This window comes from Rissa tridactyla, chromosome 6 (assembly GCF_028500815.1).
Source record: "Rissa tridactyla isolate bRisTri1 chromosome 6, bRisTri1.patW.cur.20221130, whole genome shotgun sequence".
Classification (NCBI taxonomy): domain Eukaryota; kingdom Metazoa; phylum Chordata; class Aves; order Charadriiformes; family Laridae; genus Rissa; species Rissa tridactyla.
This window is the reverse complement of record NC_071471.1, coordinates 40077888-40096597: the sequence shown is the minus strand read 5'-3', so window position 1 is coordinate 40096597 and position 18710 is coordinate 40077888. Positions and strand designations below refer to the sequence as shown.

The following is an 18710-nucleotide window of genomic DNA, read 5'->3' as shown; positions in this document are numbered from 1 at the left end:
ATATGTGAGCCAGAGGAATCAGTCAGTGTCAGAAAGATTTGACATAAAAGTGAGTGAAGGTTTATTATTATTACTTTATTATAATTATTTTAATAATTTCTGGCTATAAAATTATGAGCTATGTGATGTCTATTGGCCCCATAAGACTTTCTGACCAGTTCCAAGAGCCAAACTGAGACATCAATACTGCAGGCTTAATGTCCTACGGCTACATGGGATTATGAGTGTCTCCACTCTCATTTAAAAGGCTTCTTGTTTCATTTTAAAGTCTCTAGGCCTCATGGAGGGCCTGGAAGGCAAAAAAGATCCGCCATTATAGTAACCAATTATACTGGATTCTGGCTTGCCAGCCTGCATCTGCTGGTAGGAGGCAGAAACTGCCTTGTGGGAAGCGTCTTAGGTACCACGCTGGCACGCAGACCCATGGCCCTGCACCAGCCCTCTGCAAGGACCCCGGGAGGAGGGCACGGGGCTTGGCTCAGCTGCCCCCATCCTCGTGCGGAGACTGCCCTCCCCAGCGCTCTCGCTCCGAGGTTCATGAGCGGTTCACTCCCAGCTGCCACCTGGGACTGTCTTGTGTCCGACAGCAGGCAGCCCACCAGCAAGCCCCACTTCCTTGTGGCAAGAAAGGAGCCGGCAATCACTTCCAAGGCAGGAGGCATCTTCCCTGCAGCAGGTAAAATTACACAGCATGAGGGGCATTCACCTCCTTGTACCAGACTGACAGAGCACCCCTGAGAGCTTCATCATGCTGAAGAACACCTGCAGCTCCAGAGAGTCTCAGATGAACACATCTAAAACATGTGAATGTCCCTTATATTTTCTTCACGTGCATATATTCCCTACCAAACCATAGGCTGTTAACAAATGCAGTGTGTACGATACGAGTAAATAGACCATCAAAGTAAATGCTCTGCCAAGGAAGTGGTGAACCTGTCACCTGTACAGGAGGTCACAGAACAACCATGAAGGATTGTTTTCCTTTTATTGAGCAAAGGACAATAACACCAAAATACACTTTTTCCTCACACTTTGCTGCCGAATGGAACCAAGAATAAAGGGTTACACTTGAACAATTTGAGGAAAACTTCAGCTGGAGGCCAAAGGAGAAGCAGCAGAACACAGAAAAGCATTAAACACTACTATCTCTCTCTTTTCTGGTCAGCAGAATTCTCTTACCTTTTTTCCTCAAGATTGAAACCCTCTTTTCCTCAAGTTTGAAACCCTCTTTGAGATCCAAGCTCCAAATTTTACACAGGGCTATAGTAGATAAGTCCTTACAGAAGAACGTGTCAAAGCTTATGAATAGATTTCCACTAAAAAATAAGCTTAAAAATATTTTTTTTCATGTAAACTATTGTATCTTGCACAATGAAATCAAGAACACATTACTGTGCTTAACAGAACAAAATTTCTGCAGAAAAAAGATGGAAAGAAACAAGAATTAAACCCCATACTGTATCTGAAATAAATGTATTCTCCTAGTAGGTTGAAACCCACTGAAATAAAGCCCAGGGGAGAAGGAAGAGGAGGAGAAGAGGCTGCAAAGGCTTCTGGGGGACAGGAGAGCTATAAAACCTGAAGCAGCAGCTTGTTGAGGGAGGGGAGGAGTACTTGGAGCTAAAGGGAGTAAGAGGTAAACTGCGTCACAATTACCTGGCTTAAACTGGTATTTTTCTTCTGTTGTGTAAGAAGTATAAACTAGAAAATGAGATCTATAGCTTCCAAGGTCTATCAGAATCCTTCTTCCTTTGCATGAAATCTTCCATCTCATAGCAAGTCAGCGGTTACATGGGGTTAGTGGTTTAGGTCTGTGTTTGTTTAACCTGTGTGTTTGCTCATGCACTGAGCTAAGGGCTCTTTACAGCTTCCTCTGCCCTGTTTTAGCATCTGCGACTTAAACCTTTTCTTCCTGGTTTCATTGGTGTTGGCCTTGTGCTAGTTTGTAACGCTGTAGGATTCTTCTTGTAAGGAAACAGTTGTAAGCTCCTGTCATGGTTAGACTTTAGTCTCTGCTCGCTGCTGCTATATTACACTATTGTGCTAAAGAAAGAGGTGTTTAATTAAGGAACAAGTAGTAAAACACCTAACAACTGTAGGGATGAGTTGTCACGTGGGATGTCTTGACCATGAATCCTAGCTGATCACTAATAGCAGGGAAAATGCCTTGCTCAAAGCTAGAGAGGGTATCGCTACTGTAGCTTTGTGCAATGATTGAGGACAAATAGGTGTGGGGCTCTCTGTGCAGCTGATGTACTTACAATTAGCTTCCGCAGAGTATTTTTATCTACTTCTTTTTCCCTATTCAGTGGGGTAATCCACCTACTTAAATGTGGTGTTATGGCGCTAAATTAATTAATCTTAGTAATATGCTTTTATGGCACTGCCTCATCTACTACAGAAAAGTTAATGATCAGCCACTCCTGTTGCTTGAATCAGGCTTTCAACAGCCCATTCAGCTTTTAATTTACCCTTTTTAGATGTTGTAATGCATTTTTCTGTTTGGCATTTTCCTCTGCTCCTGGCAACCTTCAAAACCCTCAGCAGGTGGGTAAAACATCCCAAAACAAGAGGAACTGAACCTCATATTTATGAGGGAGTGTGATGCTCTTTCACAACTAGCCACACAGCTATGTTCTAGCCGCCTATGCAAAGGCAGATTTGATCTGAGGCAGGCTTTAATGTGTACAACTCATCAGAAAGCAGAGCCAAAAAGAAGCCATCTGTGAGGCTGGCACACCTCCAAAGGGAATGGCGTAAAGGTTGTCCTAACGGCTCACCTGTGGTACTGCCTAACAATGCCTTCCTGTGGCTGGAGGTCAGAGGGTGATGGTGCAAGAGGAAGGACTAGGAGCTGTGTGTGTGCATGCAGGAGGCTTGCAAACACCCTTCTTAGCTAAGGTGACTGCAGGTGAATCCACTTGTGGTGATGATTGTGCATCTAACAACAAGCCCTGGGTTCTTCTGGGGTTGCCTACCACCTACTTACTCTTCAGCCCTTCTAAATATTATTTTCCTTTTTCCTTGTCCCAGTCCAAAGGGCAGTGAAGTACACAGTATTTCCAAGGGCCCAATTTGAAAAACAAGGTGCCTCTGATGCAGAGCAGGGACAAAAGACACTACTCTTCCTGAACGTCTTTATAGGAAAAGTTGTGTTTCTTCTTAACCAGCTTAGTACCAATAGACTCAGTTTTTACTCTATTGACTAATAGAAGTGTTCTGACTAAGGTCTGGGTCTCTAATAAAAAAAACTGGCACTAAGCCTTACATAAACATAGATCTCAGCTGAACCTGAGCATCTCCCAAAAGTCATTTATGGTAGATCAAGTGATGTGCTGTGACTGCAGTCTGGTATCAGCGTATCTGGGAGGGTTATGTTGCCCTTTCTTTCCTTCACAATAGTAAGGACTGGTTTGTGTCTGATGGCTCTGGCTGTGCCATGTTCTGTCTTACCTGAAGTGCTGTACAAGCTCTCCATCACTAATGACACTTCCAGAAAACTGAGTAGAGTTTTCCCTGTACTCTGATGTGACTCTGCCCACAGTTTTAGTCACACTCAATGCCCACACTTTGCTACATAGAGTAAGAAAAGCTTAAGCTGCAAGAGGGAGGAGGATGTATGGGGAGGAAAGAACTATTTCAATTTTAAAGGCAACAGTAGACAGAGCCTAAATTTCTTAAACTATATATAAAATATACGGATAAAAATATGTAACAAACTAAGGGCATGGAGCCAGAAAACCAAAGGACAGCAACTCGGAGGAACAGTTGCAGCTTGCTGTTTGGAGGGTCCTCAGCTGCTCTGGATGGAAGTGAGAAGCTCCCACCGCAGGGAGGGTGCCAGGCCCTACACTGTCTATCTGGGGCTGAGAATTGAACTGGTGATTGAACTGGTGTGAGGTGGCAGAAGTCAGCAGGTTTGAAGCCTCAGTTTTAGGTGAAAAATTACACTGTGAAAGCAGAGAGCTACAATGACAAAAAAAAAAAAGGCACAACACTGATCCACTAGCCAGCAAAGAACTCATCAGAGACATATAAACACAACTTCACACACTTCAATGTGTAAACCACTCAACAAAATACATTATGCTACAGTGGCAAAGTGGTAAAAGGCCTTAAGAAAATTGAAAAAGCTTATAATAATGAAAGATTATTCCCAGTGCAACTGAAGAAATGTATATTGCACTAAGTGACAGTCCTTTGTCAGCCTTGTGTGTGAAAATAAGCAAAGTGAGTAAGAAGCAAGACAGAGAGCAGGCAGAAGTGGTGGGCAGACACAGTATTTACCTTGGCTCTCTACAGTCAGCAACAGGCTGATGGCTACATTTCAGGTAAGATATATCTCTATATCTCCCTACTATCACTGCTCACATCAGTGATTTTTTTTTTTTTTTAAAGTATGCTACTGTGCAACTCCAGGACTGGAAACTGATTAACTCCCAACAGGCAAAAGGCCTCCTAAAGAGCAGGGCAGCGCAGGTGACTCTGGGGATCACAACACGAAGAGCTGAACCGAATGTTCTTGGCTACTTGGTTGGGGTGAAATGATTCAAGATGCTTTAAAACCCCTGACAGACACCGTATTCATGTTGTGTATTCTCATGTGGTTTAGCATCATCCAGAACAATGACCAGTGTTTGCTGTAGATTGTGAGGCCAGATTCCATCATTAAGTATATTGGGCAGGACTAGTCTATCTTACTCCCAGGAGGAACTGGACCCAGGTCTGACTCCTGTGCTCAAAGGGGCTTCTGTTTTGCAGTCTTTCTGTTTGTAGACACAATCACTTCATAGATGTGACCTCTTCTAATCCTTTGCACAGAACAATGCAGGAACGCTATAATCTGGGAATGATTAAAGGATGAATTCCTCTGCTTTCCCTCCTCCCCTTTCACAGGCTGAACCTGTAAGTGGTGAGGTCTTCAACTGACACCAGATAGATGACTAATCTGTTCAAATACAAGGGACTCTGCCTGCAGCATAGGGAAAGAAAGAGCAGACTTGGGTATTTCTGCAATGAAGTAGGAGTGTCCTTGATCAGGGTCACAGCAACAGCCACAAGCAGATCACCAAAGGTCTGCTCAATCCCAAACACTGCCTCTGACGGTGGCCAACAGCAGATGCTTTGGGAAACATAAAACAAAGGTAAGCATGAAATGGTATGTTGTGGTATACTCCCAACTTTCAGTGCCTTGGGCTTAAGTCCCTGAAGGAGAGGTGATGATGATCTTGTACTGGCCAGCTTTCCTCCCCCAAGGTTTCTTTTGGGACCTGTGTGAGCTTCCAGCCAGTGTTCTCTGGCAAGAAATTTTGCAGCTGAACTAAGGTTGGTGTGGAGACATGCTTTTGGATTTGAACTTGCCACGCAGCAGTTTAGTGCTTAGTTCCCCTGTGATAGCCTTTCCACCTTCCATGAGTTTGGGCTTCTCCAATTGCCCCCGCCTCCCAGGTTGAACACAGCCCTTAATGTAATACAGATGCCTGCTTTCTTAGCAGGCTAGAAGGACTAACTCTTCCTGAAAAGCCTTCTGGTTTCCTAGAGTATGCCACTTCCTACAAATGTGCAGACAACTCAGTGCAAATACAGTGATTGTGCCAGCCTGCCCTCCCTGTGCCCAATTACAGCCTGTATCAAAGAATGAGGATGCTCACGAAATGTCAAGTGCCTGTATCAAATGGTTTTGATTTGATTAGCGCTTCACTCAAATACTGCCAAATCAGAAGATGACAGTGTAGCTGACTGCTGAAAGGACAGGGGGAAAATGTTGTGGCTGCATTTTTCTCCCTAGGTATTGCAATTAATGCCAAAAGGGAATTCAAAGAGAATCTCTTACACTGATGGGTCCCTGAGAGAAAATAGCAGTGGATGAAATGGCGAAAGAGCAAATCAGTTGAACCTGTAGCTTATACAAGTTGCTTATACAGGAACCTGACAGCCCATTCAAGAATTGACTATGATTAGCTGTGCACCTAAAGGAGAGAGATCAGGGGTAGATCTTGATCACTTGCATGACCCTGGCAAAAATACTTCTGTTTCAGCTCAGCTGCAAAATAAAGATAACAATCCAGAGCCGGTATGGTACAGCTTTTGGAAAAACATCCAGGAGATGTAAGGTGTGCTACAGTAGTTATGGACTCTTGTGGATTCATCTGTCCCTTATGCTGTTTCTGACAGCAGCCAAAACCCCATGCCCAGAGAAACAAAGAACAGCATGACCAGATAGTGATACCTCTCCTGAAAACTCCCAGCTATTTGTTTGCCCAGCTGAGCAATTCCCAAAGTCATACTTTCTATATATTTATTAACTCCCAGTAAACTTCTCATCCATGAACCTTTCCAGATTACCTGGGAACCCGTGCAAGCTCTTCACATCCCCAGTGTTAAGTGGCAAGTTCTGCAGCTCCACTGCTATGTGTGGACAGCCTGGCTGACAAGGACTGAAAAACAGCTTAGAAGGAATGGAAGTGCAATAGGCAGAAATGTTGAATTTCTCTTTGCTGTCTGTGTACCCAGGTTTAAGGAAGCAAGCTTTCGAAGACTGAGGGGAGAATGTAGTTCTAACTAAGAAGTTACCTCCCTGGTGTAGGTCTCACCCTGTACTAATGGGCTGGGAGGGTGAGGAACGTCTCCTTGGTATCTCTTCCTAGAGAAAAACAAAAGCCGTGAAGCCAGAAGAGAACAGCAAGGTCATCAAATGCTGTCCCCGTAGTTGCAGCTTATGCAGCAAGTGCCTGTCTCTTACAGCTGCATGGCATACGTGTTCCATGTACCACTAAGTGCAGGCCACAGAACCCTTCCTGGAGCCCTACAGCAAGCTCAGACCAACAACACCTATTGCAGTGTCTAGCCAATAGGTAGCAGAAAAGACTGAAGGTGAATCATTTTATGGCTTCTAACAAACTCTAAGGCACCAACCTCCTTGCCCCTCTCTTCAGCTATGGAGGAGCAATCAGTTCTATTAACAGCTAAGAAAATTCTGCCCAGCAACCCTTGCGCTGACCTTCAGTCCCCTCCTCACCTTCAGACATACTGGAGAGGTCTAAGAAGAAAAGAAAGCAGGCCTTTAATTTAATTACCGAATTATCTTCTGATAATCACCCAATTATCTTTTGATGCAGTCATTTTTATTTCTTATTCTTCCTATCTTCTTAACAAATTAGCTTCCACAAAACAAACCTTGCTGTGGCTACAGCAAACAAACAAACGAGCAGACCCCCCTGAGCAGACAAAAAACCCCATTTAGTGCAGACATCAGTCTCTACAGCTCATTACGACTGCTCCCGCTCTAGCCTTGGAAACCTGAGAAAGGAAAGGCTGTGCAGCCTTGGGAGCTGCTGTCCTTCACTGGCTGCAGCACCTGCCAGAGAGATGCACTCTGTCCTGCAGGCCAGAAATCACTTCAGTGTACTCAAACTGCACTGCCCTTGGCCAGCCAAAATGAGGGGGGAACAAAGCTGGGGAGGACCTGGCTCAGCAGACCAGCCTGCAGGAGGCAGGAAAAGCTCTCTGTACCCCTTGGACAGCTATGAGGTAGAGGCAAATCTTAATCTCTGAAGATCAGTAGTAAGTGTGTGAGTACTTACACTTGATTGAGGTTGTTTTACAGAGTGGCTGTCAGATGTCTTACAGACCGCAGGACTAGTGACACTCGATCACATCCCCTGCAACCCATCACAGCTCTTCCTGCGGACTCTGCTGTGCAGGACTGGGGAGGATTCACAGGGCTTCCCTGGCCTCCCACAGTCCCCAGAGGCTCCTTAGAAACCCCTTTTCTTTATACTGCTTGTGGGAAAAGGCGTCATCATTTAACAAACTTTCATCATGTGATGAGATCTGTTAATTATTTAAAAATTAACCCCAGACACTTTACAACCGAAAATGTAGATGTGAGAATCAGCACAGGGATCCACAAAACTGACAGTCTAATTAAGGACCCAGGAGAGAAATCTAAAAAAAAATTTTCTTTGTAATATGTAGTGCACAACTAATATTTATAATAGGTGGGAGGCAGGGGCAATCACATCTGATCATCCAGTCAGAATGACCAGCTTATATTTAATGACTAAGATGCAAATTTAATCATATACTCTGAAACTACTGCTAATTGTAAGGGCGGGGTGGGGCTTACCCTGTGAGGATAATTTGACTCTTCAGCACTAATACCTGGAATGCCATGTAATCCTTATTATAAAGTCATAACTTAAAAAAATATTAATCCCCATGGGGAATAAAGAATCCTTTTTAAAAAATGTTAAAGGCAAGAAAATTTCTTAAGAAAACGCTCCCTGTGAAGTGTCATCACCTGGCTGCTTATCTAAAACTTCAGAGCAGCCAGAATGGGGCGGAGGGAAGAGGCAGTCCTCCAGTGTGGCTGCTCAGACCTGTGCAATATGGAGGCATGGCACTCATCTTGCTAATTTTATTTAATGGTGAAGGCTGCTTTTCTTTAAAGCTGAAAACCAGAGCTGCTATCTAAAGTGAATCTATCCCTCCCCAATTTATCATCTTTAAATGGTACCTGAAATACTGCTGTCCAGGCTGTCACACAGCTGGTCCCTGTGTGTTCTGTGACTCTGTCTCTGACTTTCCGAGTGATTTTTGAGAGTTGTTTGTTTTATATTTTTTATCTTGAAATCCCTAAACAGGCCAACACCTGGCTGCCATGGAGCTTTGTTCTTCTGCTATGTGCTGTCCTGGCGAAGGAGACTGGCTGGAGATCCTTCACAGGCTGGGGTAAGGTCCTTGCTGTTTTGGAATATCCTTCAACATGAGACAAAAATAGATATAACCATGTCCAGCAGGTGGTACTGGGCTCCTCTGCAGCCAAAGGACAGACTGTGGGGTATCTGTGCTATACAGGGAAGGGCTTGAGATGAATCAGCAATATAATGTTTTCACAGTGAGATGTGTCCCCTCACCCTGTGCAGGGGAGATGCAGGACCTGCATGATGAGAACCTCTACTGCTGCAGAACAGCCCAGTGGGATGTAGTAGCTATATGGCCGGCTTACAAATGAAATAATAAGGCTGAACAATTATAAAAGGAGCCATTACAATTCTGTTGTCCCATGCTAGCTGCTCTGTCTGAATCACATCTTTATCTGTTTGACTTTCTCTAGAGCTGGGATACATTAGCATAATCATTCTTGCGTGCTCTGATGTTCAGATTTTCTTCTTAGTCTCCTGCAGCCTTGATCCAAAAGCTTTTCATATTTCTACCAGAAATCAAGATTTTTATGTAAGCAGCAGCATGGGATTTAGTTTGCATGTATAAATATACAATAGTCTCACTACTCTAGCTGCTAGGGCAAAGTGGATCCACAACACAGGTTATATTCTCTTAGCTAAAGGCAAAGGCATATGTAAACTGACAATGAATTATCCTATTGTAGAGCCTGCAGGATGGGGATTATTGCTGCTAACACGCTGTCTTATCCCGCATGCAGTACAGAGAGCAAACTTCTGTTAGCAGATTTGGAACACAGGCAAGCGATAATGTGTAAATTCATTAGGCGGCACCTCAAAGCCCAGAGTGTATGTGTGTAGGGTACTGCATCCATTTCAACAGGAATTTTGCCTGCAGGAGAAGTAGGCTCATGCAAATGCTGTTAGATCATTTTACTAGACCAAAAATCTATGGGGATTCAGGAGTGGCAAGCAGCTACCTTAAAGACACCTCGCTGCATAGTATGTACATTGGATTCCAACCCAGAGTAAATAAATGCTGGCCTATCCAGTGACAAGAGTATAATGACCATGATCTAGAAAAAAAGGGACAGAATAGGGACATAACTGTACCTTCATCTGACAAAGCAAATCTCTTCACCAGACTGTAATCTTAAAAAGTCTGGAAGAACTGAAATATTTCACCATCCTGGAGTTTAGGTACCAAAATTAATCCTATTTAGTACATTAGATCTTTACCTGAACCTCTTTGTACAGAAGATGGAAGACTTGGCCCCCAGAATAGGATTTCCAAGGTGCCTTTCAGCTGGTCTCCCCGTTCTTGTTACCGGAACATGGAAAAACTCACTGATTTTACGAATCAAACGCTTCTAGTTGTAACTTATTCTTGAGGGATATCTACGGGTAAGTTGCTGAAGAATTAGGGCAATAGAGCACTGTGCTGCCCTTGTCTCACTTTGCTCTGGTACAATCTTGCTTTCAGTGCTCAGTAGGGATGTCCAGATTAGTCTCTTCTACTCAGCAACCCTTCTTAACACACCTGCTATTTAGTACTCTCCAGCTTACCTTTGCACACTTTGAGGCCTGATCTGACTAAAAGACAGTGATGAGTAGGTCTTCAGTGAATGAAATTAGTGAGTTGTGGCTGAAGTCTGGCCAATCCCATCTTACTCACAAAACACTTCTATTTCTGTCTTTGGTGTGCTATTTGTGGGTGCTAAGCCACAGAAACTGGTTTGTGCTGTGTTGTTGCAGAGGAACTTGGTCGCAGAAATTCTGTCTTAAAGAACAAATAGAAAAACACCGTTTCTAAGAAATGAGCTGAATGAGACTCTCCAGAAACAAAGGACATGCAACTCCTTCTAAATGGTCAGAATACTTAAAAAAGAATGCCCCGAAGAGCGATGCTTCCGATTTGCTCGTTCCTTACATGCTACTGGTTTCATCATAATCAATCAAGAGAAACGTTTTCACATCTAATGTCTCCGCTTTTTCTGTTGAGCCAATTACCTTTTCTCATGGCAAGATCAAAGAAATAAAATTTTGCTTCCAAAAGTAAATCAGATATGTAACACTCTCATAAATCAGCATGTTAAAAAAAATAAAATGTACACTGTGTGCCTAGTGTACTTACTTTCAACGTCCTTCGCATTGCTTAGGAGCTTTAAAAAAAGATCATAAACATGGCATTCTTTGCATGACATCTTGCAAAAATCCTCTAGAAAAGCTTCAAATTTCTGCCTCTGTCAATTAACCTACTCAGGGAGGTAGTTGCTGAGAGTCCACTAACAGGTAGTGAGAGATTCTGTATAATGGCAGACAACTCAGGCAGTGAGAAAGCAGGGAAGAGAGTGTCTGTACAAAGTTTAGAGCATACCAAAAACCTCATGGACTTCCTGCTGTTTACCTGCATTTTTCCTCCCCATGTCTGTCATGACTAATTAGTTTCATGTCCCTTGGGTAATATTATGGTAATTAAATATCAGAAACCATGGGGAAAAGTGGCAAGAGGTTTTTTTGCTATGCAGCTTAACAGTAAGTGACAAGAACCAACCTCCTACCATCATATACGAACACTGTAGGATTTCCTTGTGACATTCCCAACCATAAATCCTAATATTCTATGCAAGTCTGCAAATACAAAATTTAGGAAGCTTCTTCAAAGAGCTGGGAGACAACTTGTAACTAAACGGTTTTATTGACTTTTTTTGCAAAATAAAAAACACAAAATAACCACCAAGATTAAAGGCCATAGACAGCATTAACCAAATGAACCAGCCACTTGGTTATAGTAGCTGATAACTAGCACAACTGGATATTATTGCATATACCTCAGGTTCATTTATATATCCATTACAGTTTGGCAAGATTACAATCATACAGTAGCTTTGGTTGTGTAAAACCTAGTAGCAATACTTACTTAAAATGTGACTCGTTAACATTTTATGACAACAGGCATTTATCTCATCTTAGTCTTGACACGTCTTCTCTCATTCGCTCTTCTCCTCCACAATACACTTTATCACTGACCAAGAATTAAGGAGACATATTTGCAACCATCATTTATAGCCCTTCTTTATCACCGTACGGTGATGAATCTTATAGGGGTAGGAATCTGTCACTTGCTTTCCTTATAAAAGTTTGTAGAGCAGCATCTCTTTCCATGCTGGGTGGCTTCTACCATCCCGTGGTAGCATCTGCCAAGAATTAGAATCCATTCAGAACACAAATATGTAGAGGTGTGTATGGCTTTCAGTCCAAAGCCTTTCCTGACCTACAGGACTGGGGTTTGACTTCACTGCCTTGCCTTTGAATACAGAAAAAAACCACAAACAAACAGCTTTTCACATTGGTATGCTGAGCTGCCAGCACAAAACAATATAAATGAACCTAAATACACAATACTACCTTGGTTACAGAATTGTGCCTGAGACACTGTACAGGATTGCATGTGTATGTTCTACAGTCTATGTATTTTAGTTTTGGTCTTTTAAAAAAATGCTCTCATCCTTATGTAATCTAGTGTAACACTGCAGCTTTAGAGTAATGGTTGATAAAAAGTCATAAACGCACAGGCTATTTGAAAACGCTGGAGGCTTTTTTTTTTCTTGCACCACTTGTGCAGAATTCCTGCCTTTCTGCCATCATTTTGTCCCCAGCTTTCTGGGAATACGTACTTCCAGGGGAAATATATGATCTACTTAAAAATAATCTAACACTTTGAGTTCTACCTGGGAAAAGCTATGAAACAATTTGGATCAAACGGAAGTGATCTAGTGTACGAAGATCCTTCTTCATTTACAAAATGCTGTAACACTAGACAACTCCTATTTGTTTTTGCAGCCCTTTCATTTGCTTGCACTCAAGCAAAAAGGAATTCAGCATGAGGAATGGCTGCATGGTTAAGATCCCACAGAACAAGGTAACTGCCATGCAGTAGTTAAAATGCAAGCAGTGTAACTGCTTTTTGTATTCAGATCCATACTTGTATAAGGATATAAATTACTAAGCCCTTCTAAATGATTTTAGAAATATTCTCTTTGATCTAGACATATAAAACCTCTGAATACTTAGAATCACTAGATTTCACATGGCCCACATAGTCATAATTATTTGCACTTACATGGCAAATATTAGAAATACATTTGCCTGCAGTTGAACAGGTAATTATACTGCCTATTATTCAGCTGAGCAAAGATCAAGCACTCTATATATCTTGCAGTTATTGGATCTTATTCTAACCCTTTACTTTAGAAAGGGGAAATAACCATCTAATTATATTATCAGTGCACAGTACTTAGTTTAAAAAAGACAACCTATACTAGGCAACTAGATTTTTTCCTAAGATGACTTTTTATGAGATACTCTAAAAGCGGTCTCATCTCTTATGACTGAAGATTGTCTATTTCACTGTACTTGCAGAGTAAAAATAGTTAAAATCTAATTACAAAGCTGCTACATGATTATTTTGTGGTCTGTAAAATAAAACGGTATCCAGAATTTTATCTGAACAAAATACACCAGACAGTATAAAAATATTTCCCAACTGGAGATTGAAACATTAATGCTGGATTTTTTTTTTTTTTGTATAAAAAGAAATGTAATAATGGTAGACATTTGTCTGCTTACTAGCCAAAAATATACATATGACTTCAAGGAGCTGTTCCAGGCTCACTTTCAAGGAGCTTGTGCTTTTGACCCTAGCAATAATAAATGCACACGTGGAACAAAGTTTCCTGAAAATCTGAACTACATCTTATTTCTAACAATAAGACTAATTTCTGACACTGGCTATGGATTTCCACTTATTTGCTTTGTTCAGGCAACTACAGCAGAGGAATTCCAGAAGCACCACTTCCGCTTTGAATGATGTTTATTCAGTGCAACATCTTCCTTTTCTCTTTCTTTTTTAACTCGCTGGTAGTGATCCTCTTCCTTTAAATACCACACAGGTGGCCAGCGATGCCTCTCAAAATATTCTTGATTATCTGATTAAAAAGAAACAATTGAAAAGCCCCCGAACAAGCCAGTAAGATACACAAATTCCAGAAATGTCTGCAAAAAGCTGTGCCACTAATCATTTATCCAGTCTCTATGTTAGCTGGCTTAGCAGGGATTTCCCCAGTTTCCTCATATGCCTTAACTACGGGGTGAAAAGACTTTGAAAGCGGTTGTACTCAAGAGGCCTTAGTCCACCAAGGAGTGTAAAAAAGCAAGCCCCTTGTAGAGTATGTTTTTCATCATGGAACCTGAAAATAGCTCTGTTCCTTTTAGCATCACTGAAATAGTTACAGAACATAATGCTTGCCCAGGAATCAGGCTAATGATTTTGACCTTTCTTTACGGATAAGAAGAATTTATGAATGCTACTCAAGATAGCGCAGAGGTTCAGTCTCATGACTTAGCTATCTGAGCTCATCTTTGTCTTCATGTTTAACCAACTGAGTGGGGAGAAAGAAGGGGAAACCACATGAAAACTCATGAGGAAAGCTGCCCATACCTGAAGACTTAGCTTTGATTTCCTTGCGGAATTTGGAGCAAACACTGTTGTAATTGGTGCAGATGTAGTGCAAGCACCAAGCTGCCAGCTGGTTAGCATTGTGGAACTGTAAAGAAAAACAAAGAGCTTATTCCGTTTCCTGAGGTTATTATTCATGTTGCAGCCCCAATTAACAACTAAAGCTAGAATGGTCCCCAGCAGATTGCATCTGGCAGCATTATCCCAAGCATACAGGGGAGCTTTGAGGCTGAAGTGGTCTCTAGATGCCCTAGACCTTGTTGCACAATTCTGCTGGAACAACCAGTGGCCCAAAAGGCCCATTAATAGGTCCTGGCAAACTGCATTCAGTCCCATACAGGATCTGAACCCAAGGCATGCTGGACTTGAATTTTCTGGTATGACTGTACCAGCCATATATCCCTATCAGTTACTGCAAACCCTGCTCTGAAGTAACTCCCTGGAAAACAATACTCATTGATAGAAATCAAGTATTACTGGAAGTTCAATACAAAATCTTGTACAAGCTTCCCATGGTTGTAAGGAAGAACAGCTATAATGCAAGTCAGATTGTATAGCATGTACATCTATTTTGGCATTCTGACTGTTTACTATGATCTTCTCAGATTATAAACACAACATATTGATGTAGGTACTGGGCACAGAGGATATCCTAACAGCAGTTAAACATATTACTTTTGTCTTTGACCAGGAGAAAAAAAAAAAAAGAAAAAAAACACCCTTCATAAAATTGAAATTAAGTGAAGTGAGCTGCCTTTTCTTGGAAGGAGTTCAGTCCTGGTTTTGCAACAGCATTATAGGTATTGCAAGAGAGACACCTGAAAGCAGCTGCAGGAATTCTTGCTTGGTGGCCAGCTTGTACTGTATTTCAGTGCTACTTAAACCCCAGACTTCAAGTCAAGCTGCAGCCAGTCTCATCATTAGTGTGAAATCAAGAATAACAAAATTTAAAAAATATTTTAGCTCATGCTACTGTATCTGGGAGACCATTACAAAGCTGAACCACTTCATTATATTGCATTTCATATTACTGAAGCATGGCCATGAGGACGTGGGGCTTAGAAGCTCCACAATCACGAAAAACTGAAAGACAACTCCTCCGAGATTATTTAAATAGATATTTCACCTTTGAACTAATGGAAAAAACTTCTTTAAAATAGAAGATGAAACTAAGTTTTATTGTCAGACACTCTTAGAACTGCAGACTTTGAGCCACTTACTTAGAAGCAATGCTCAAAACCAGCAAAGTGCTAAAAGCAAGTCCTGCAGTTGGCGAGAATATCTTTTAAAAAAAGTGCACACTGACCTGTGCCAATTCCAAATAGGATAGTACTTCTCCATCTATTGCAACACCGCTCATGGAGGCTTTTGTCAGCTCTTGTACTGCATGCTGTTCTGTTAGAGGAGAAGACTCATCACTCACATGGGAAACGGTCACATTTCAAGGTCAGATCATCCACAAAGAACCAAGAAAGCACGTTCTTCCTCCTCCTAGCGTTAACTCTAGCATTATGCAAGTGGCACATGCACTCAGATTTCCAAAGAAGCTTCAGATTTGGGTGAAGTCAAATTCTGGCCTTCAGAATTGTGGCTGGAGATTCTGCATCACAGGTATAAACTGTCTTACTCCAATGGAGCACGGTCCGTATGAAGATTTGCCCCTTTGCCTCAACCCAAACTATTTATTTCTGCTTTCACACACAATTCTTATCCCTTTCTTACAGAAGGCAAGCTTGCAATTAATAACGACTTATAGAAGGATAAAGTTCGGCAGCCACTAGTCTCTTTTGGGAAGAATGGATGGGTGCAATATTCAACATAAATTAGAAATGGATCAGCTGTTTCTTTGGGGTAATACAAAAGCAATAGCCAAGTTTTTAGGCAACAGTGCACTTGCCACTGCATTGTGGATTTATTAGTGAGTATATGCACAGCACTGATACAGAAAAGTTCACTTCAGGCCCTCTTCAGATTCTCAGATTAGTCTTTTCTAGTGATCCAGATGAAGGCCTGCCAGCTCCCCCAAAAGTCACTTCAGCTCAAGAGTCTCCTCCACCCTTTCCTAGAATCTTAGAGGTTTGAGTGTTTTTTTTGGGCATGTTGTCAGCTGATTTGACTCTACTGGGTTCAGTTGTTGGCAGTAGCCTTCGGAGTCAAAATTATTTCATCAAGAATTAAATGGAATGAAACATTCTTAATACTACATGTATGTTTATGCTGCAAATGCTTAAAAAAATAACCAAGACTTCAGTTAAAATGCGTGTATAAAATCAGGTAATAACGATTCGGTCTGTCAGAACAAGTGAAGACAAGGTACACAGTCTTGATGCACAACTGAAGGAGAGCTAGGATTTGGTATGTGATTAAATTTTGCCTAAGTGTTGTGCTGTAAACACATGTAGCTTTGCTTCATCTGTCTCTGAGTTTTGGTATTGCCCATGTCTTCAGAACAATGCCAACTTACATACACAGAAACAAGCGAAAAAACCAACTCCAAGGTCTGGTGTACGTATGGATTTCATTTTAAAACTAAGTAGTATCCTATCCTGTAATTTTTCTCTAAATATGTCATAGAAAATTTTTTCTTCCTGAAATGAGGGTTGAATCCCCATGTATATACCAAAATATCCAATTCCCACCTAGGCAGTGAAAAGAGATCATAAAAACCATGATCGTCTAGATCAGTTTTGAATTGGCTCAGTTACTCTCTTGTAATAGAAATGTATAATGGAGCACTTCATCCCTCACATAATGGCAAGCCTGGGGTCCATACTGTTTTCAGGTAAATTAACAACAATAGAGTGGATATTACAAACCACAGACATTATAGCAATGCTAAAGAGAAGGTTTACTACTCCTGTTTTTAAAGCACAGAATACTTCAATGTTCTGAGCTGGTTTAGCACAAAACTAAAAAAAGGCTAGAGAAAGGCTAACACATTTTTCTAAATGAAAACATCAATTTCTATCACAATATCCCTTTCAGGAAAAAAATAAAATATTATTTTCCCTGAGACTTGAGAAAATCCTGTGCATTCCAAAACCATTAAAACATGTTTCAGCCATTGCAGACGACACTGCATTGGACAAGGCCACAAATTCTTACCTGCTAGTGCAACCAGGTGAGGAAGGCAAAACCTATTTGCTAATGCGATTAACTCAAGTGTGTCCAGTTCCTGACTGGATGACAGTTGCTTAGTATACAAGTAATCTAAAACAGCTTGCATGGAAGTCTTGTTTATGTTGGGAAGAACTACCTGGAAAAGATATTTAAGAAAAGAGTCTCTTTAATAATTAAGGAATTTTCATATAGAGGCCGTATTTCACTTCTGCCACTTTTCTGGACTGTCTCTTTTTCCTCTTCAAGTCATTTTAGAAATGCAGGGAAAATATTTTTCAAAAAAGATATTTCCCATTAAAGTTCAAGAAGCTGCCAACAGGTAAGCATACCTGCGTAATCAGATCCTTTGCCAGTTTACATACAAGCAAGTCTACCAAGTTACTGGAATTGGATCCACATCCAACAGTGAATCTGTTCAATACTTTCTAGCCTGTGCATGGACAGCTACGTGGGATACATAAAGCCACCAAGCACTTCTCATGCCAAACCTCCCTTGGTAGACTTCTTGAGGAATGCAATCGATCTGCCATATTTTGGGGATTCTGAGAATAACAGAAGCCAAAGGATAACAAAAATACCACTCCTCTCAGTCTGTTTATAAATAACCAAATTATGCAAGTAAATGATGGTTGGTAAAGGACTGAGAACTGAAGAAATGAGGCAAAGAAAATGTAAACCATTTCTGCCACACACTTGTAATTAAGTGTAACCACCATGTAATGAAGCTACTAAGACTAGGATAAAAGCTATCTAATCTCTCACCAGCACAACCCTAACTCCACTGGAGGGAAGCCTAAAACAAGAGGAAGGAGGGTTAGAAAGCCTCTCTGTAACTTATCACTCTAGCATCTCAACTACAGTTTGCACACACGATCACTCCTCCAAAGAACAGGGTAAAACTGATTCTTGTGGGAATCAAAGTTGTGGCAGGTAAATCTGCTTCCAGTACCCATGGTACTCAATCTCATTAATCAGCAATTTGTAATGTACATCTTCATAACTCAAGAGATGCTGGCACTGAAGAATGCACTGTGCTACTCTGAAGAACTTGCAGCAAAAAAAATGGCAGAGCAGAAAAATGATAAAATTATGATGAGGCATTAAATATACATGTAACTTAATCTGACTACTTGGAAGCAGTCAGCACATACTTCCTGCTAGATGGGGTTAATTGTTGTCACGTAGCTGGTTGTTAACCTTTGGGGGGCTTGTGAATTTTTCTTTCGGCTCTGCCTGGATGGGTGAGATTCAAACCCAGATCTGTTTGTGCTAAAGCATGAACCTTTTGTGCATATCAGCCACCCTGGGAAGCAGCTCAGTTCTCCAAGTAAGAGAAGCTGGTTGTGAAACACATTCATTATTAATATATTTTTGTTAGCGCAGAGAAC

General features: G+C 41.4%; 1 protein-coding gene across 5 annotated transcripts in view; it reads right to left on the bottom strand.

Moving 5' to 3' along the window:
* Positions 1–657: 657 nt before the first annotated feature.
* RHOBTB1 (Rho related BTB domain containing 1) overlaps positions 658–18710 on the bottom strand; it is a 66929-nt gene continuing 48876 nt past the window's right edge. For 3 of the 5 annotated variants that reach the window (XM_054205623.1, XM_054205624.1, XM_054205625.1), the window contains 4 exons: positions 17308–17458; positions 15509–15597; positions 14185–14290; positions 10475–13672 (listed from right to left, as the gene is read on the bottom strand). In XM_054205623.1, coding sequence (XP_054061598.1) covers positions 13503–13672; positions 14185–14290; positions 15509–15597; positions 17308–17458 — 516 coding nt within the window. In that variant the 3' untranslated portion in view covers positions 10475–13502. The other 2 variants (XR_008467031.1, XM_054205626.1) reach the window with 2 other exon arrangements.